General features: G+C 41.7%; 1 protein-coding gene across 1 annotated transcript in view; it reads left to right on the top strand.

Annotated features, from left to right (window-relative positions):
• Positions 1-21,266, top strand: part of LOC139660167 (E3 ubiquitin-protein ligase rnf213-alpha-like) — a gene marked incomplete at its 3' end in the record, with an annotated part of 59,591 nt that overhangs the window by 24,454 nt on the left and 13,871 nt on the right. Inside the window, exons 24-35 of the mRNA XM_071538239.1 lie at positions 8,639-8,800; positions 9,026-10,319; positions 11,779-11,963; positions 12,125-12,268; positions 13,083-16,661; positions 18,198-18,328; positions 18,591-18,686; positions 18,834-18,955; positions 19,717-19,830; positions 19,928-19,962; positions 20,571-20,721; positions 20,848-20,983. Of these exons, the coding sequence (XP_071394340.1) occupies positions 8,639-8,800; positions 9,026-10,319; positions 11,779-11,963; positions 12,125-12,268; positions 13,083-16,661; positions 18,198-18,328; positions 18,591-18,686; positions 18,834-18,955; positions 19,717-19,830; positions 19,928-19,962; positions 20,571-20,721; positions 20,848-20,983 (6,149 nt within the window). The remainder of the gene's footprint in view (positions 1-8,638; positions 8,801-9,025; positions 10,320-11,778; positions 11,964-12,124; positions 12,269-13,082; positions 16,662-18,197; positions 18,329-18,590; positions 18,687-18,833; positions 18,956-19,716; positions 19,831-19,927; positions 19,963-20,570; positions 20,722-20,847; positions 20,984-21,266) is intronic.

The following is a 21,266-nucleotide window of genomic DNA, read 5'->3' as shown; positions in this document are numbered from 1 at the left end:
GACAGAAACACTTGCAGCCTTTCCTAGTGGCCCAAGAACACTCCAGGACCTTGCCTTTGCTCAGCCATCTGACATTGTTGTGCAGGAGCAAATCATCAAAAGTTGCATTGACCTCTGTCAGGAATGTGCGCAGCAAGCGATGCTGCAGTGAAGATGATGCTCTCAAAAAGTTTGAGTTTCATCACTGTTGCCATTATTTCAGAGTACACTTCTCCAAGACTTGCACAAAGGACAGACTGGTGGATTATGCAGTGGTAAGATATCAGGTCAGGGTGGTGGTCTTTCAGGCGCTGAACCAGTCCTCTCTCTCCCCATCATGGCTGGAGCTCCATCAGTAGCAATTGACACCACTTTCTTCAAATCTATCCCTCTTTCATTCAGCATTCCCATTATTGCTTCATAAATGTCTTCCCCCTTGTGTGTCCACTGAGGTTTGTCAGGCCCAACACATCTTCAACAAACTCCCCCTTGCCTCATCATAAAACCTCACACACACCAGCAACTGAGCATTGTCAGTGGTGTCAGTGGACTCATCCACAGCTAAGGAAATGCACTGTGCATTTTTTATTCCATCACAAAGCTGTTTAATCAAATCGCCAGCCAGTATTTCAGTTCTTCTGGTTGCTGTGGAATCTGAGAGGGGTCATTTCCTCTTTTTGTTTGCCTTCAAACATGGTCTCCATCACTTCAGTCATACATTCTTTTATTATTTCTGCATCAGAGAATGGCTTCTTGTGTTTACCTAACACCCATGCCACTCTGAGTGAGGACTCAGTTGCTTTTTCTCGTTGTGACATAGATGTAACAAGAATTCTGCTTGCGGCTTGATATGACGATTTTATCCCATTGATTTTTGTGGTTCTTAGCTGTGAATTTTGAGGAAAGGTTGCTTCAAAATAACTGTGTTTTGTTTCATAGTGACGTTTCAAATTGCCACTCTTCACAAGAGCTACTGTTTCTTGGCATATTAGGCACATCAGTTTGGTGCTCGTTGGAGGGAGGATGAACACATATTTTTCAGTCCATTCCTCTTTGAATTGCCGATTTTCACTGTCGACTTTTCTTTTACTGGCCACCTTTGAACACGCCATTTTAGATTGACTCACGTTCGAAATCTAGGCTACTAGCTAACTGCTGACGAAATGAGCTGCGCTGTCAACTTCATTCCACCGGTCTTCGCTTGTATAAATAAAGTTTGAAAAAAAAAGCGCGGCTCTATGACGTCACGTCTGCGACCATCGTTGTCAAGGAGATGACAGGATGCTGAAGGTGATTGGACCAAAACAAAGCAGAGTAGCGCTGCTTGCGGTGGAGAAAGCGGAGAATTTTGACTCATTGCGTCGTGGCGATGTCTCACAGGTAATACAAATAATACATAATGAAAAGTATAATTTGCTCGGAGTCTGGAGAGAGTTGTGGTTTGGTCTGGATCCGGACCGGAGTCCGGACTTTGAGGATGACCGGTATAGACCATGGGTATTCAACTAAAATTCAATTCACTAAAATTTCTTCCCGTCAAAGATCCGAAGTATCAGTGTCTAACTTGTGTGCTGTGATTCGGAGGCCTATATGTAGTTGTTGTATGACTTTCTATCAAATAAAATAAACACTGTACATTTCAACAACATTTATTGAACAATTTCAAGAACTTTTCCCATGCACACACATTGAACACGTGGAAAACAAATAAGCAGCTTAAACATAATTAAAAGTATCACAATTATTTTCTAATTTAAAGTAAAAGAAAAAAAGACCGTCTTCAGAATAAAATAGGAAAGTGCCTCTTTTTGAAATTGTGCAAACAGAACTTTCATGTGCCTTTTTCCCACTGCGCAGCCAAGGGCATCACACGGTTCATTTTATGACCAAAGTTTTCCGGCTGGGTGGTGTTTGGACCTTCAGGCCAATCACAGTGCTTAAAAATGGAAAACTCCACTCAACCGGGATGCTGGGCGACATTAAATAAATGCACAATCAAATGACAAGCACAGATAGTTTACTCTGAACCACGGAGCTGACAGGTTGTTGTGAAAATGTCGAGAAAGAAGAAACTAGACATTCTTTCCTATTTTCTCAATGTGAGTGATTAAACAATGTGTTCAAGTGAATTTAACTTGTTTCTATGAAGTAGCACTGTTATGCGAAGCTAGGCTGCTGTATTCCTGCCGTCAATTCTCCGTCAATCTTATTATATTATTATCTTATTCATTAATTGATCAGAAATTGGTCGCGGTCCGGACAGAACCGTCACTGGGTCCGGATCCGGCCCGGAGTCCGCCAGTTAGTGATGCCTGGTATAGACTATCACTCACACTTAACATTGTAGAATAGGATCCATAAAGGGCCATCTGTGCCATGTTACATTACGTCATGTCATTTAGCAGGCGCTTTTGTCCAAAGCTACTTACAATAAGTGCATTTTGTCAACAGTAGTGAAACCAACTGTGTATCACAGTCTTCATCAGCCAAGTCTTTTAATAGGAATAAGTAGCATTTGTAGAATCAGAGGGGTTTTTTTTTTTTGTTTATTTTGGAGTAGAAGGGGAAGAAGATCATTATATAAACATCGAACAAAAAGTTTGGAAATTTGTGTTTGGTAGATTATTTCTCTGTTGTAACAATGCTTCTTGGCAATACATTTTATACCACTGGAAAGCCTGTTTATTTCCCTTTTAAATGGTGCCCCATTTGTAAGGAACATGCATTTGTGGGATGAGCAGCACAGCTGAGTATGTGGGTTGCGCTCATGAAAAATTTGCCAAATCTTCTCTGCCAATGCCAAACAGCTTATTCTGCTGTTGCTATTGACTCTTGTTTTGAGCTTCCAGTACCCCCAGGTGCTGACAATCAGGTACCTGATTGGCACCTGCACTGGAACCTGAACATGTGGAGGAACGTTATGTTCAGGGATGAGTCCAGATTCTGCCTACGGAAGTTGGATCATAGGGTCAAAGTGTGGAGAAGACGGGGAGAACGCTATGCTGATTGCTGCACCGATAGAGTAACACCTTTTGGTGGAGGCAGTCACTGGAAAAACGAGGCTTGTCATCATTGGAGGCAATCTCAATGCAGAGAGATATCGAGATGAGATTCCGCAACCGGTGGCGATCCCATATCTCCACAGTCTGGGACCGAACTCCATCCTCCAAGATGACAACGCTCGCCCCCACAGAGCGGGGTTTATCAGAGACTACCTCCAGAATTTGGGAGTAGAGAGAATGGAATGGCCTGCCAACAGTCCTGACCTCAACCCAATTGAACACTTATGGGATCAGCTTGGGCGTGCTGTTCGTGCTAGAGTGACCGACACAACCACGTTGGCTGACTTGCGACAAATCCTGGTTGAGGAGTGGAATGCCATCCCACAGCAGTGTGTGACCAGGCTGGTGACCAGCATGAGGAGGAGGTGCCAGGCTGTTGTGGCTGTGTATGGTTCTTCCACACGCTACTGAGGCTCCTGACTGTTTGTTAAATGAATAAATTGTAAAGTTGCCAATATGTATTGTTTCTTCCTTGTTACTGATAGACTTCAATCATCCAATCCACCAAACAACACCAAACGAGTCAATAGCAACAGCAGAATAAGCTGTTTGGCATTGGCAGAGAAGATTTGGCAAATTTTACATGAGCGCAACCCACATACTCAGCTGTGCTGCTCATCCCACAAATGCATGTTCCTTACAAATGAGGCACCATTTAAAAGGGAAATAAACAGGCTTTCCAACGGTATAAAATGTATTGCCAAGAAGCATTGTTACAACAGAGAAATAATCTACCAAACACAAATTTCCGAACTTTTTGTTCGATGTTTAGTTCAAGTGGGGTCCAGGTGTAACCTGAAGAGATGTCTTCAGTCTCTGGCGAAAGGTGGGCAATGATTCAGCCATTCTGACAAAAGGGGAACAAGCTCCGATCTAGGATATAGGAGATAGCAGTCGGTGAGTAAGGATTGTGAATCTTTGTTTCTGGGTTAGATTTGGACTTAGGCTGTTGTCAGGCTTTGTTGTGGCTGAGCACTTCCTGGTTTCACTCTCTGAGTTTCGATAGGTGGGTCAGCTGACACGGGTCACGCCCTCTATCTGTTGCTTTGTTGTGGAAATCTGAAAGGGCCGGGAAATGAGCTGTGACTAGGCACAGCTGTGGCATTTCCTGGTATTTAAACATGAAAGTAGCGTCAGTCCTTGTATGTCAGTCCTTCTTGTCTGTAGACCTAATTCTGTAAAGACCTTCGAGTCTACCTGTGCGAGTCCACTGAGCAATGGCACTGATAAGTTACTCTCATCTACTATTTACTCTCTTGGCCTGCCTTCTCACTGACCTTGTGCTACCAACATATCCCTGTCATCCAGGGTAACCGAAAAAAATGCATCAGTCATAAAAGACAGCGCAATCCTGAGAACCTCTACTCTCTCAGAAAAGCCTCAGCTACTTCCTCTGCTTTTTTCTTTGGCTTATGGAATTGTCAGTCTGCTGTAAATAAGAATTTATCCAAGCACTTGCAAACATATCTGACATTCAGGTACTAGCCCTGACCGAAACCTGGATCCATCCAGAAAACACAGCCACACTAGCTGCGCTTTCAGCTGACTCTACTTTCTCCCACACACCTCGTTCCATTGGACGTGGAGGTGGCACGGGTGCCCACCAGGGCTACTGGGGAACTTTGTAGTTGAACTGGACATGCTATTCTCAGCCATTCCTGAAGATGGCGCCCTACTGATTGTCATGGGGGACATGAATATCCATCTTGGCAAACCCCAAGCGGCTGACTTCCTTTCACTTCTGTCCTCATTTGACCTCAAACAGGTCTCCATCGCTCCCACACACAAAGCGGGCAATACACTCGATCTGATTGTGACTCGAAACTGCTCCACAGCAAATCTGACAGTCACCCCCTTACATCTGTCAGACCACTTCTTTATTCAATTCATGCTTTACTTACCGGAACATCCTCACGTTCTGCTTGAGGAGGTTCTCAAATGGTCTCCTTCAGACGAAACCTCCGGTCCCTCACACCGGCTCAGCTCTCCAATGAGGTCTCGGCTACCATGCCTCCTCATAATGAATTATCCTCACTCCATGTTAGTGAGGCTACAGACACACTCTGCTCCTTGCTAGCCGCCTCTCTAAACAATCTCTGCCCACTCTCATCCAAACCTGCTCGTAACACCCCCCCCCCCCCCCCCCCCCCAGTCCATGGCTGTCTTCTAGGGCTGGACCCGAATATTCGACTATTCAGATATTCGTTCGTTGGGTAGGTATTCGGTTTTCAATTTTGGGATTCGGATATTCGTTTTTTTACATGTAATTTTATATGAATCCGTAAGCCGGTTGCCATTGACGCTGCAAAGCAGTTTCTTTTTTTTTTTTTACTTGCATTCAAATGTCAGTCACATTTGCTGATCGCCATGGTGGCACAGAGAAAAAAGTACAACCTGAAATTCAAGCTGTCAGTTGTCAAATTGCCTGAACAAAACTCAGGAGAAGCAGCAGCAAGACATTTCTCCGTTGATCTTTTTTTTTTTTAAGTTTTTTTCTAAGGTAGGCTACCGGTATTTTGATACGGGGCTCTCTCTCTCCCTCTCTCTCTCTCTGCGCTTTAGAACTTTAGAACACTTTCTAGCTCGCTCGACCATCTCTCTCTCTCTCTAGCTCGCTCGACCATCCCTCTCTCTCTCTCTCGGGCTATTAATTGAAGTTATATGTATGTTAAGTATGTTTTCAGCGCTGTGTTTTTGTGAGGAGGAACTGTGACTATGTGAACTTTGTCGGGTGAACTGTGTATGGCCCAAAACTGTGTATGGCCCAAAAAATGGTATTCGGGACAGCCCTAGTGTCTTCAGAGAACAACCGCGGGGCTCAGAGCAGCTGAGAGGAAATGGTGCAAATCCAGAGATCCCACTGACCTCAGTGACTATCAGACTCTTCTATCTGCATTCTCCTCCCATCTAAAAAGTGCCAAGACCACTTATCAGGAGAAAATCAGCAGCGCCAAAGACGCTCAAAAATTATTTTCTGCTTTTAACTCACTCCCCAACCCTCCAGCACCTCCACCCTCAACTTTGCTCACTGCTGACCTCTTCGCATTCTTCTTTACTGATAAGGTTTCTACCATTAGTAATCAGTTCTCTGAGCCTGACCAACTCAGTATGCTGCTGTCAGCTAACAGGGCCTCACTCCTCTCATTTTCCCATCTCACAAGGAGCAAGTCTCCAAACCTCTGCTTGACTCTCGTCCCACTACTTGTCCGTTGGACCCCATACCTTCCAACCTCCTGCAGACCATTTCGCCCACACTTATCCCTGCAGTCACGCACATCATCAGCTCCTCACTTACAACGGGTGTGTTCCCCACTGCTTTTAAGCAAGCCCGGGTTACCCCGCTGCTAAGGAAACCTACACTCAACCCATCTCAGGTTGAAAATTACAGGCCAGTTTCACTCCTCACCTTCCTTTCCAAGACACTTGAGCGCACAGTCTCTAAATTCCTTTCTGAGAAAAACCTGTATGATCCTAACCAGTCTGGCTTCAAACGCGGACACTCTACCGAGACTGCGCTCTTGTCTGTAGTGGAAACACTGCGATCATCTAGAGCTGCCGGTCAGTCCTCTGTTCTAATGTTGCTTGACCTATCAGCTGCCTTTGACACGGTTAACCACCAAATCCTCCTCTCCACACTCGCTGAGCTTGGCTTCTCAGGATCTGCTCTCCGCTGGTTTGAGTCCTACCTCTCAGGGAGATCTTGGAGAGGGGAAGTGTCTAAATCCCTCTGCTTGTCCAGAGGGGTACCTCAAGGGTCAGTGCTTGGATCCCTTCTCTTTTCAATATATACCACCTCACTTGGTGCAGTCATCCGCTCACATGGCTTCTCATACCATTCATATGTTGACGATACCCAGCTCTTCCTATCGTTCCCGCCAGATGACCCCACAGTCTTGGCACGGATATCGGCATGCCTCGCCGATATCTCACCATGGATGAAGGAACGCCACCTTCAGCTTAACCTGTCAAAGACTGAGCTCCTTGTCATCCCAGCCAGTCCCTCTGTACAACAACAGATCAGTATCCAGCTCGAATCAGCTCAGCTGGTTACTCAGGTCACTTGTAATATCACGCCTTGACTACTGCAACTCCTTACTGGCAGGGCTCCCGGCATGTACGCTCAAACCTCTGCAGATGATCCAGAACGCGGTGGTGCGTCTGGTCTTCAACCAGCCCAAAAGAGCACATGTCACTCTGCTATTCATATCCCTCCACTGGCTCCCAGTTGCTGCCCGCATCAAGTTCAAGTCCTTGATGCTCACCTACAAAGCAGCAACCAAAACGGCTCCTACCTACCTGAACTCCCTCATTCAGGTCTACGCTTCCTCCCGCCCACTATGCTCTGCCAAGGAACGCCTCCTGGTGCTGCCACCACAACAAGGCCCTAAGTCTCTAGCTAGACTCTTCTCTTCTGTGGTTACTCCATTCGATCCGCAGAGTCCCTCTCAATCCTTAAGAAAAGGCTAAAGACCAAGCTCTATAGCGAACACCTTCTCAACTGATGGACTGTGTAATACAACAAAAAAAAAACTTTATCTGCCTCTATGCACTCTATGCATTGCCTCTATGCACTGCCTCATAGCACCTATGTCCTGTTGGACCAGAGCTTAGCTTTATGGCACTTACTCTCGTCATTCTCTCCTGACTAGATCCTTGCTTGTGTTGTATTAAAATCTCATATGTATGTTGCTTTGGATAAAAGCGTCTGCCAAATGGGAAATTGTAAATTGGGCGACCAGTTCTCATTCCCAACTCGTCCTATGTTGACTCTTTGTCAAATCCCATGGCGTCGCTATAACAACACTAAAGGTACCCTTTTGCGTCTGAATAGGACGCAACGGGTGTTCCATAGACTCCATGGTAAAACCTCTAGCGGCAGTATTGGACGCCTACAGCTTTCTCTCCTATACCACAGAACACACAGCCTGGCCTACATTTTCTGCCCAAATAAGGCATTCTGGTTTGCTGCATTTCTTTGCTTGAGCTCTTTGGTGATAATATTAATTTAAAAAAAAATTGGTTAGTATGGTTGTAGATCAGTTACATCGCCAAATGAAAAAAAAAATCGCTTGCATTTACCATTTGATGTCACCAGCTACAAAAATAAATACATTTGGTTCATGACCTATATAACAATTTATTTACAGTTTTCCAGGGTTTCTTGTCTATAAAGATTGTAATTCTGGTGACCTTAACCCAGGGTGGCACTAAAACCAGTTTAGGTTAAAAAAAGTCCTAGATGACTCCTAACTGCTAGGATTGGCTAGTCTGTGATCAGTAGGCCTACCAGGACAATTTCATCTAGTAGTTACATGTCTGCATTTTTGTTTTATGCCTTTCTGTCACTGTCTGTCAAGCAGGTCAAATCAATCAATCGATATTAAAGATAAAATAAGTAAAACCGGCCCTGATGAAGATAATAATAATGCCAGTATAGTTAATATAATTAGGTAATATATTTGAAGTCAGCCTATTAGCAAATCATATTATATGACTTTTTTGTATTATGCATGTGATATTACTTGGTCAACAAATCACTTCAAATAAACCTAATACTAATGTGCTGCATATCATATTTATTATGTTTCTTTCAATAGCTGAATTTAGAGACTTCCCTGATGCTGCAAATTCAGGAAGGACGTGAAAAAAACATGATGCGCACCTATGAATTAGAAGACCTGAAGGAGTTGCAAAATAAACTCATGCTTATGTCTGGAAGAGGGGAGCAAAATCAGAGTGAAGTAGAACACTTTGCTGAGGTATTGTAGATTGGTTATATCTTTCAAATTTGTCCTGTTAGATTTATTTTTTGAAGTCTGTTGTGATTGCATATAAATAAAAGAAATACTTATAAATATTATGTAGCTAATATTTTTAGCCATGGAAGTTTTAGTATTGTTCTATGTCCAAGTAGCCTAAATTTTGGATTTGCTGCAATTTTTTACTTGGCTTGTAATCTCCCTTTTCGTCTTCCTTATCTTCAGGTTTTTGACAATGTCCAAAGACTTGGCAGGGCATTTGTAGACCTCTATGCTGCAGGGAACCCACTATTCAGGTGTTGGGAAGCTAAGATTTATTGCAAAACCCAGAGTGACCACTGTATTGTCATGGAATTCAACTTTTGCAAGACCCTACATCACCTCAAAGTATGTGGAAACCTAGTTGAACAACTAACAGCACTGTCAAAGAAGATGGAGTTGTTTCTCAATGATTGGCAAAACTTCATGGACAAACAGAGATCTGAACACTACTACCTTAACTACTTCACAGCAGAACAGATAGTCTACCTGTGCAGTGTTTTGACTCCGACAAATGTGAATGCAGAAATAGAGGACAAAGCTTTGATGATGCTCTCTTCCATCAAACCAAACTGCACAGCATCAGATGTGTGGAGGACATGGACAAGGTTTCACAACCAATTTGAACCTGGCAGTAGGAAGAATGAAGACATCCAATTTCAAAGTCTTTTTCATCACCAGGATGACAGGGATGATATGTCTTCAGCTTGTGAGAGCCAAGCTACAGTTGATGATCCAGCTGACAAGGTAGACCAGGCTGTTGGTTTGAGAGAACTAGAAGAGTTGTGGAATGACTACATGAAGAATGTGGGAATCGTTTTCCATGACTTTTTGGACGTAAGGAGTTTAGCAGTTCTATTAGAAATGATGACACATGTCACACAAGACCAAAATCAAGATGAATGGGAGGAACCAGTGCTCTCAGAGACACAAGATAATTCAATCAGAAGAAATCTCCCAAAAGGCCTCTTCTCTAGTCAACCTAATCTCATAATCTGCCCACATGATGAGATCCTGGCTTCAAGTATCTGCTTGTACATGACCAGTGATTATGAGCAGTTGCCCAGCTATGATGAAGTTCTCCTGTGTACTCCTGAAACACCCTATGAGCAAGTAGAGCTTTTCCTGAGGAGATGTCTCACACCAGGTTACCTTGGCCAGAAGATTTACACAATACTCTGGGCAGACCAGCTAAGCTATGATGTTAGCTATGCAATGGAGAAGTGTTTTCAGAAACTGAGTTCCCTGCGGAAACACCAATACAGGCTAGTGATCTACTGCAGCTCGGACAGAGAACACACTTATATTCCCACTGCATTTAGTCAGTTCAAAAGAGACTATGTGCCACAAGAGCCTTTGGAAAGGATTCAGAAGTACTTGTCCAGACATTACTCTGTCCCTTCAGATCACAACAGCACTGCTTCTGTGTTCAAAGGTGGACAATCTGTTGGGATTGTTTCTTCCAGACGAGCAGGAGTTGGTGAGTCCTAGTTTTTCCACTTCATATCACCTCTTGACACTCTGTAGCCCAATTTGAAGTAAGGGAATTAGATTATCAACAAAACTTCCTAAAAGGAAAATAAGCTTCAACAAAAAGAATGCACTTTTAATGGCAGAAGATCTCTCTTTCTTCGAGCACAACTTGTTTTGTTTACACAAGAAGTGAGTCAAGTTAGCCAGACAGCTAAACATTTTGCACTGTAGATTCATAATGGACTTCACTAATGATGAAGATTGAAATTTTGTTTTCAGAAGTTATTCATCTACAGGATAACTTTGGATTACTGAAAGGTTTATCTTTAATCTTTGGAAAATGCTAATCACCTATAGTTACTTCACATATTGTATGCTAAAGCATTAGCCTGCACACAGGACAGAGATACCTATCAGAGAAACTACAGGACACTACCGGAGCCAAACTTCCAACAAGTCAGTATAGTGTTTTAAAGCACCATAAAAATGTATTGTCTACATGAGCAAACAAGCATAACGTAGCCTAGTTTTTTTCTTATTCGAGCATGTTTGCCTGTGTCTCTAGATAAACAATGGCATTTCTAGTTTCAGATTTTTTATTTGGCTTCAGTGGTTTTCAGAAGTTCATCTAAAACACTGTTAGGAGTCTTCAGTTTGTATGATTGTGATATTATTGGTAATCCATCGAAGCAAAACCTTGGCTGCCAGTAATGTTCTTTACAAGGAAGTCATTCACTTAAGGGAGGGGATATTACGTGTGCAGGCTGATCTGGGATTAGCTTCTGGAATACATTGTCTAGGCAGAATTTATAAAACTGGCTTCAAGTCAGCAGTTTTGGACCATTTGGTGGCATTTTTGTGGGAATATTTTCAAGTGAACATGACAGAAAAGATTCTCATCAACAGCCTCTCGTGCAGGAAACAAGCACACAATTTGTGATAAACTGCAACCAGCTTGGTGCTTTGGGAAGGACCAGGTCGGCCACGATGTTTGGCGGCATACATTGCAACCACCAGCATGCACATTCAAGCATTAGGCTACAACTGTTTAAAAGAGTGTAGGCCTACTTGTTTTTGGGGAAGGCAGCATGCATAAAAAATGGCAGTGCTAAATTGACTCACTGTGGCTTAGAACCTGTGATTTCTGGCACAGCAAACCTGTGCTTTACCAACTAAGCTAAGCTCAAATGATGCAGTAATCAGGCTCATAGAGTCTTTGTAGCTGTGTCCCGCAATGGCACATGCATAGTAGTGTTGAAACATTTGGGACCAACTGACTAATTAAAGCTAATCGTGTAACAACATTTCTGCTTATTGAAATAGCTCTCCAGTCTATTCCACTTCACGATTTAGGCTGCAAACAATACGAAATAACTTTATTAGAAACTTACATTAAGTCAGTTACATTAACTAGTAAGAACACAACCACTTTGATGCCCTCATGTATGGTTGTCAAACTATTACAGGCAAGTCCTTATATGTACAAAGGTTGTACGAAAAGCTGGAGGGAAGTGTTGAACAAGGAACTGCATTTAAAAAGTGCATTCGACTAACTGAACATGAGATTGATGACCACAAGATTCTCCAGTCTTTGTACAACACGCCAAGAGACAAAGATCACAAGCTATTTCACTTTGATGTCACATCCTCGGTAAGGAGTCTTTATATAACCCTGATAGTGAAACTTCTTGGATGCTTTAAACAACACTGTGGTTCTCAGAGAACCCTTGAGATGTACACATTTGTTTTGTACAGTAGTAGTTTTAAAATATAGCCTAAATATTTTGTAACAATACAAATTATATTATCCAGGTGCGGAAAGGCTTGAATGAATTCCTATTCAAGCTGTTCTTTCTACGGTACCTGATGGACTCTGATGGACTGATGTGGCAATGTAGCCACAAACACTTGTATATCATTGAGTTACTAGAATCCATGCATGAGCAGCCCGGATCTGTAAGTTGAAATATATCTATGTTGTCCATTTTGTCAAGTCATGTAATGCCAAGTTTCTATTTGTACATCTCTTTTTCATCCTACATTGTATGAACCCTGACTGATCCCCTCTAATGATAAAGAAAGTGGAGAGAAATATGTTGAGAAAGGAAAGAGAGGCATTTACTGAAATGTGATTGGTATCCCAGCAAAAGCTTAATTTTCCTAAATTGTTGATTTAAATCAAAATTATTGAATTAGTTTAGTTATTAAATGGAGTTCAAAGTGCTGCAAAAAGGCGTTGTAGAAAACACAACAGACACCTACAACCAGATAAATCAAGAGGTCTTAAAAGCCAGAGTTTGGAGCCGGTACTAGACAGATTCACAGAGATTCCACAGTCTAGGGGCCATGACAATGAACCCTTGATCTTAGATCTTGAGCGAACTGCCAGGAGCCCCATGACGTAAGACCTAAAAAGTCTAGAGATTGTATATGGGCTTAAGAGGTCTGATGTATAAGCTGGGTTCAACCCATTCAGAGCTTTAAAAGCAAATAACAAAACCTTTAAATCAATTCTAAAACACACTGAAGCCCAGTGGAGAAAGGCCAGAATAAGGCTGAAAGGCCTATTCCTAGAACCCATCCACCTAGCTCCAGCATGCTGGACCAGTCGGTGGGACAAGGATGACTGGCTAATACCAGTATACAGGGAATTGTAATAATTTAAGTGGGAGGAGATGAAGGTATGTGTAACTCTCCAGATCTTTGAACAAGATCAAAGACTTGATTCTACAAACAATGCTAAACTTGATGTATCTCTGTTTGTTTTTAGGGACAAAAGGAAAACTTTGCATTCTTTGAGGTTTTTCCAAAGGTGTTGTGTCGTCCACCAAAGGAGGTTATGGCATTGGAAATGAGAAGACGAGACAACCCTGACCTGGATAGTGATGACCCCCTCATGGATGACGAGTGTTTCAGGAGTGAATCCTATCAAAGACCATACCAATACCTAACACGTTTTCACAACGGTGACAATCTTGACACCTTCATTTACCGTGGCATTGAAGGAACTCATGCAGAGTGCCTTCAAATCCTCTTTATCTACTGTGGCATAATTGATCCATCGTGGGCAGAGCTGCGAAACTTTGCCTTGTTCCTTAATCTTCAGTTGCAAGACTGTGAGAATTCAGACTTCTGCAAATTCGAGTTTGTCGGAGACACTCTGCATGGGTTCAAAAACTTTGTGGTTGAATTCATGATCTTGATGTCCAAAGACTTTGCCACCCCCTCACTCTGCATTGCTGACCAGAGCCCTGGGAGGCAACAAATAGACCTCAACGGGCTTAATGAAAGAGACTTGGCCCCATTCCTCATCAGAAAAAGGTGGGAATCTGAACCACATCCATACATCTTCTTCAATGATGACCGCATGTCCATGACTTTCATTGGGTTTCACCTGCAGACCAATGACCAGAATGGAGTTGATGCCATTAATCCCTCCACGAGAAAAGTGATCAAGAAAAACATAATGACTCGAAAACTGTACACTGGCTTGAGAGTTCAGAGAGTCCCTTTTAATATGGAGTTTGATCAACTCCCTCGAGCTGAAAAGATTGAGCATTTGTGCAGTGTGCTTGGTATCAAGTGGCCAACAGATCCTGATGAAACTTATGAACTCACCACTGATAATATACTCAAAATGATGGCGATCCATATGAGATTTAGGTGTGGCATCCCAGTCATCATTATGGGTGAGACGGGATGTGGTAAGACAAGGCTCATCAAGTTCTTGTGTGAGTTGAGAAGGTGTGGAGCACCTACAGAAAACATGAAACTGGTCAAGGTTCATGGAGGCACTACATCAGAAATGATTTATGCCAAAGTGCAGGATGCTGAAACTCTTGCAACTACCAATAAGGAGGAACATGGATTTGACTCTGTTCTTTTCTTTGATGAGGCAAACACAACTGAAGCCATCAGCAGCATCAAGGAGATCATTTGTGATAACACTGTGCAGGGACAACAACTTGCCTCTCAAACAGGACTGCAGATTATTGCTGCATGCAACCCCTACAGGAAACATACAGACATGATGATTGAAAGGCTGGAGGCATCTGGATTGGGCTACAGGGTCAGGGCTGAGGAGACAGAAGACAGACTTGGATCCATACCTCTCCGCCAGCTGGTGTATCGTGTCCAAGTCTTACCTCCTAGCATGATTCCTCTTGTTTGGGACTTTGGGCAGCTCAATGACTCCACAGAGCAACTCTACATTGAACAAATAGTGCAAAGACAGGTGGATACCAATTTGATAGACAGGAGTTATATCAGAAAGATAACTGAGGTGTTGTCCTCATCTCAAAAATTCATGAGGAAGAGGGAAGATGAATGCAGCTTTGTCAGTCTCAGGGATGTTGAACGTTGCATGCAAGTGTTTGTGTGGTTCCACAAAAATCATCCCATGTTTGCAGAGGAATTGAAAGCATTTAATCAGAAGCAATCCCAGAAGCAAAAAAACAGAAATGAACAGCTGCTTTCACCTGCTAGTGACAGAGTTATCTGGTCACTGTTAATGGCCACTGGAGTGTGCTATCAATCCTGCTTGGAGACCAAAGGGCAATATCAGAATACTATCAGCCAAATCCTTCGTGGTGAATACAGCCCAGAGAGAGTACGGCAGGAAATCCAACTCATGCAGGACCTTCTGCTCAGTGGTGTTCCAATGGGTGAAACAATAGCCAGAAATGAGGCTTTGAAAGAGAATGTCTTCATGATGGTGATCTGTATTGAGCTTAGAATTCCCTTGTTTATCGTTGGGAAGCCTGGGAGCTCCAAATCTCTGTCCAAAACACTGGTGGCGGATGCAATGCAGGGCCCTGCATCACATTCTGAACTTTACAAGAGACTGAAGCAGATTCATCTGGTGTCTTTCCAGTGCAGCCCTCACTCGACTCCAGAAGGCATCATCAACACATTCAAACAATGTGCCCGCTTTCAAGAAAGCAAAAACCTAGATGAGTACATCTCAGTAGTAGTTCTTGATGAGATTGGATTGGCTGAAGATTCCCCTAAAATGCCATTGAAAACCCTGCATCCATTACTGGAAGAAGGCTGCATTGATGATGAGCCACTACCTCACAAAAGGGTTGGATTCATTGGAATTTCAAATTGGGCATTGGACCCTGCCAAGATGAATCGTGGAATATTTGTGTCCCGTGGAGATCCAAACCAGCTTGAGCTCATCAAAAGTGCAAAGGGTATATGCTCATCTGATGTCAAGATTCTTAAAAAGATCAAACACCTCTTCGAGCCCTTTGCAAATGCATATATGACAATATGCAAAGAAGGCAGAGGTTTCTTTGGTTTGCGGGATTTCTACAGCCTTGTAAAGATGGTATTTTCAGTTACCAAAGCCTCCAAGCAGAACCCTACTGCAGATCAAATCACTGGGGCAGTCCTGAGAAACTTCAGTGGAGGGGATGATGTGAATGTAATGAGCATATTCAGCAAAGAGCTTAAAGATGATTTCACAAACGGCAGCATCAATGCTTTTGATTTGGTAAAGCAAAGTATCTCTCCAGATTGCCAAGAAAGTCGTTACCTTCTAATCCTCACAAAAAACTATGCAGCTCTTCAGATTCTCCAAGAGATGTTCCTCTCTGACCAAATCCATCCAGAGATCATCTTTGGGTCAAGTTTCCCCAAGGATCAAGAGTACACTCAGATTTGCAGGAACATCAACCGTATCAAAGTCTGCATGGAGACAGGACAGACAGTTGTGCTTCTGAACCTCCAGAATCTGTACGAAAGTCTGTATGATGCTCTCAACCAATACTATGTGACCCTAGGAGGTCAAAAGTATGTCGATCTTGGATTAGGAACCCATCGTGTGAAGTGCAGAGTTCACAAAAACTTCAGGCTTATTGTCATTGAAGAGAAAGAGGTGGTCTACAAGCAGTTTCCAATACCACTGATTAACAGGTTGGAGAAACACTACCTTGACATCAACACTGTCCTCAGTATTGAGCAGAGGGACACTGTCAAACAACTACAGAAATGGGTCAATGATTTTGTCTCCACAAGCAGTCAACACCTCGTGACAAAACAATATGTGCCAAGTGATGTCTTCATCGGCTATCACACAGACACATGCTCCTCTGTGGTCCTGCAACTAACAGAGAAACTGAGTGATGAAGCAGATGCTCAGAATGTTCTGGACAAAGCTAAGGACATTCTGCTTCACTGTGCAACTCCAGACTCAGTTGTTCGTTTGGATAACTCCAGATTGTCTGATGACGAAAGAGAACGTTTGGTGCAAGAATATGTTAAAGGGGAGATGCACAGATCTCTGGGTGACTTCATTGTCTCTCACACGCAACAGGCAGAACAGTCCCACTTCTATTTCCTAGAGGTAATTTTCTCTACTAGTCTGTCAAATCTTACAGGAAAAATCCACCCTAAAACTTTTTAACACTGTTAAAAAACAGCTATTAGCATTCCTGGGACCTTGCATTCTTGGATCCATTTTCTTGTTTGGTGGTGTATTTTTCTATTCTCATGTATAATTGGCCAAACACAGATGACGTGACATGTCTTGTTGATATATTCCCAGTGCAGCCACAATGGAAAAATCTATTTTCATTGGTCATAAACATCAACAGCAAACATAATGTTTTGATGTCAGTCCCTCAGAATCAAAGAGCAAGGGCTTCTTTCTAGAGCCATCATTGTGCATCGATGTTCAAAAATGATACAGGGAGAAATCCATTGTAGAATAGGCAGAGATACCAATTTCTCCACTCACAGTAGTCACAATAGACCAGAATGCAATGCAGCCACAAGACATTAGGCGTAAGAGGCACAACTGTTGCTTTTTGCTGACTCTAAAACCTCTTACGGTAGCAGTATTGTTATCTCCACCTACACGTAAAAGCTTGCCATTGGTTATTTAGTGGATATTTGTAATGGAAACAAGTGGAAGCACCTTTACAAATATATTTGTGATTACTGGAAGAGGAAGAACAATTTACAACCATTGGTTTCAATATTTTCAAAATAATAATTTTCAATTTTCAATGTACACTGAAATTTCAATAGCTTGTTTTCCATATGAACTGGAAGTAAAGTGGCAGTAAATTCATTCTGAGCTTTGACATTCTTCCCCTGATTCATGGAATTACCCAAAAATTTAAATCCGGTCATTATCTACTTATCCTCATGCTAGTACAAACTCGGGTGAGTGTTTTTTCTTCATACAGCTTAACCAGGAGTTCACCAGGCTCACTGTCGGTGGAGCTTTCTTCACTCACAGAGCAATTGTATGGCGTCAGAAGACTTGGATTATACTGCACGAGCTGTATGGAGTAATTTTATGGACATTTGTTGCACTTTTTGAAGCCAAAGGATTGCTCCCCATTTACTGCAATTGTTTAGAAGAAAGCTCCTCCGGCAGTGAACCTGGTGAACTCCTGGTAAGTTGTATGAAGAAAAAACACTCACCTGAGTCTGTACTGGCATGAGGATGAGTAGATGTTGACCGAATTTTAATTTTTGGGTGAACTATGCCTTTAATGTGCTTTTGCTTGTTTGCTTCACAAGTTATTGAAGGTGGAAAAGCAAATATTCACCTTCAATTTTAAGCTTGGGTCACATACAACCCACAGTTGAATGCTGAAGTTCAGACCCATTGTCTGGGAGTTGTCAAAAGACATTCTGGAAAATGTAGGAAATCACTAAAGAAGATGAGGAAGGCTGTGGAAAAGTGGGTACTACAAAATGGTAAATTACATCACAAAATAACTCCTGGAATGCATTGAACATCACAGACTGGTGATACATAACAGTGTAAGAGAGTGATCTGAGGGTGGATTTTTCCTATAAGAATGGCAAACTCTAGAAATTAGGGAGACACATTTTGTAATTCTTAACAATTTTGTTTTTTGTGAAGGTTACAACATTTTCCAGGTTACTGACTGCAGCAGACACTCAACAACTCCAGAATGTGATAAAGCTTGATGATATCAAGCTGTTATCACTGCATCAATTTGACACAGAGTACTCTTTCCTCAAGAAAATCAGGTGTGTAAATACAGTATAAAGGGCATGTTGTATCTACTGAGGTGTTTCTATTTCTCTTACTAAATTCTAGACTTTTTCACATGCTTATGGTTACCCTTTTTTGTAAAATGTACAGTGATGAAATTTATGACCCATATTGAGTAGATGTGGGCCTCCATACTACTGTACGGTGACCTCTACATTTACTCAAATGTATATAATTTTCCAATAATGCAAATCAGTTACGCAAAGTGAATAACTAATGCCTATGTCCTGACATCAGGGAATTTCTTGGCTCAGCACATGCAGACAAAGTGCTTATCATCCAAACAGACTATGATGAGGGTCCCCACAGTAGAAATATTCTTTCATCAGCCAAGTAAGTGATAGGCATTTGTCTAATATGTAGCTGTCTGAGGATCATCACATACTTGGTTTACTTTTTGTCTTCATGTCACAAGATTGTGTCCGCTCAAATTTGGCCATTTTTTTCTTACACTTAACACTCAATGTTTGGATTTTTCAGGTACTCATGCATCAACGAAATAAACAAAAGGGCCAATAGTGACAGCACAAAGACATTTGTGTACTTTGTCACCAAACTTCCTCGAATTGAGGGTGGAACCTCCTATGTTGGATTTCAAGGCGGTGAGTCCTGTTGGTAATCATTGGTGAACATTATGTACGCAATGTTATGAACAATAGCAAATTGGTTTATTTTTATTTTATTTATTTAACCTTTGTTTAACCAGGTAGTTCCACTGCTCTAATAGGCAGAAGTCCAAAGCAGCAGACTTATGGGCCAAGATTATTCAAAGCAATATTCCACTTAGTTTTAACATAGGGTTATTCGGCACTTGAAAACCATGAAAACCATAATATAAACTAATCACCAAGATTGGATGCAGCTGGGATGATTGTAGTGTTCAGATTTTTACTTCCAATTAATTTGAATGAGGCCATGAAAATAGCCTGAAAACTTACATTTAACACATTTGTGAACAGATTCAACAACAGATCCCGCTACTGTGATTTTCAACTGACGTTTGGTCATATTGTTTAGAACATAATTTCACCAAATAGCATTTTTATTGATAGGCGGGAACATAGCGGAGGGATACATACCTCCGCTATGTTCTCTTCTATCAATAAAAATTAATTCAAATGAATTGGAAGTAAAAATCTGAACGCTACAAACTCGTCTCAGCTGCATCCAATCTTGGTGATTAGTTTATATTATGGTTTTCATGTGGGTCAAGTGCTAAATAACCCCCATGTTAAAACTAAGTGGAATATTGTTTTAAATCTTTAAATCTGTTTAAACCAAGCTAAGAGACCTAAGAAAGCTCTTCATTGAGATCCTTCACTAGCATGATTTATAGAATCTGGCCTCTTGTTTCTTTCCTCAGGTCCTTGGAGGTCAGTTCACATAGATGATCTCAGAACATCTAAAGAGTTTGTATCTGATGTTCATTCATTGAAAAATCTACGGATAAGCGAGCTTTTTGAAGATCCGTCTGAGGGTAATTCATCATAAATAGATTTTGTACCAGAAAAAATGTGTATATATTTTAAAATGCTAAAAAAAAAACTCACCAATACTTTTCTTTCTTTTACAAGTCATGGAGACAGATGAGAGTGATCGAGAGCCCATTGTAAGTGTAATTCAGGACCTATTCACAAACTAAAAAACTTTTTTTATTTTTTTTTATTTACCTTTATTTAATCAGGGTGGTCAATTGAGAGTGGGTGCCCTCTTTTACAATGACGTCCTGATACAATACAATAACAATCAAGCATCACAGAGAAAAAGAAAATGATGATGGTCACCAGTCAGGTGACATAACCGAAATAGAGTTCACTGATCGCTGAGGCATGGTTAAGTCCAACACAAGTCCAAAAGTTTAACTGTTGCCACCAAAAAAGTTGTGAAATTTGTTCACATCAACTAAATTTCTGTGGGCAAATGTGATAAATGATTAAACCAAACTGTTCTGCGCAGATGTACACAGCTTAAAAGAATATTTTCAATCTTTCAATGCATTCCAGAAGTTATTTTGTGATGTTGCAATTTACCATTTTGTAGTACCCACTTTTCCACAGCCTTCCTCAGAACCTATTCTAATATATTGAAAGCATATAAGCCCTAGTTGTTTAAATTAGTTCAGATTGACGTTTTCTTTGGTTTGATTTGATTTTAGAGTTCTATTTTGAACATTTTCAGTATCCTATCAGTGCCATGATTGGACTACGATGCTTTCAGGTTTTGGCAGATGTGTTTGACACAACGGATCTAGTGAGGAGTTGTGTACAGAGTGCAGTGAGCATGCTCAGAGATGCGGCAGACAGTGGAGAGCTCAGCACCAAGAGAGTTGAGAACCTGCTCACACTTCTAGATGGAAGCGAGACACAAGGTTGGAAACTCAGTTATTCAGGCATCACATTTAGATATCAGGCCTTATCTGTATACACATTTATGTACAATGCATTGAAAATGCATTTCACTGAAAAAACATTATGATTGCAATTTTGCTTTTAAGCTCTGTTTGTGAACATTGTGAGGAAACGTCTGCACTCGCTGTTGGAGGACTATGAGGCCAACATCTCCTATCCGAAAAACTGGGTTCTCAGGGAGGCATCAAATGTCAGTTCCCTTCAAGAAGGGGGAACGTTCATGTAGGTCTCTCCTGGATATCTCTTAACTTGCAGCCTCAATCTAGACTTTATACGATCTTACAATTTTTTTTGCTATATTTGCATACATTCCTGAATAGTTTGATTTTTTCATGAAAAAGAAGCATTTTAGCAGCTATAGCTGTTTAGCTGTCAATTATTGCCAGTCCAGAGAATTGGTTTCAACTGAGAACCCATACTGTACTTGATTTCTGGCTTTAATATACATGAAATGTCACACTTATCCTAAGAGTTGCTTGTGAATAATTATATTAAGCATTAATAT

This window comes from Centroberyx affinis, unplaced genomic scaffold (assembly GCF_046629955.1).
Source record: "Centroberyx affinis isolate AG114_WGS23_722 - 3 ecotype Tasmania unplaced genomic scaffold, CSIRO-AGI_Caff_v1 ptg003230l_1, whole genome shotgun sequence".
Classification (NCBI taxonomy): domain Eukaryota; kingdom Metazoa; phylum Chordata; class Actinopteri; order Beryciformes; family Berycidae; genus Centroberyx; species Centroberyx affinis.
The sequence above is the reverse complement of the archived record's forward strand: the minus strand, read 5'-3'. Positions and strand labels throughout refer to the sequence as shown.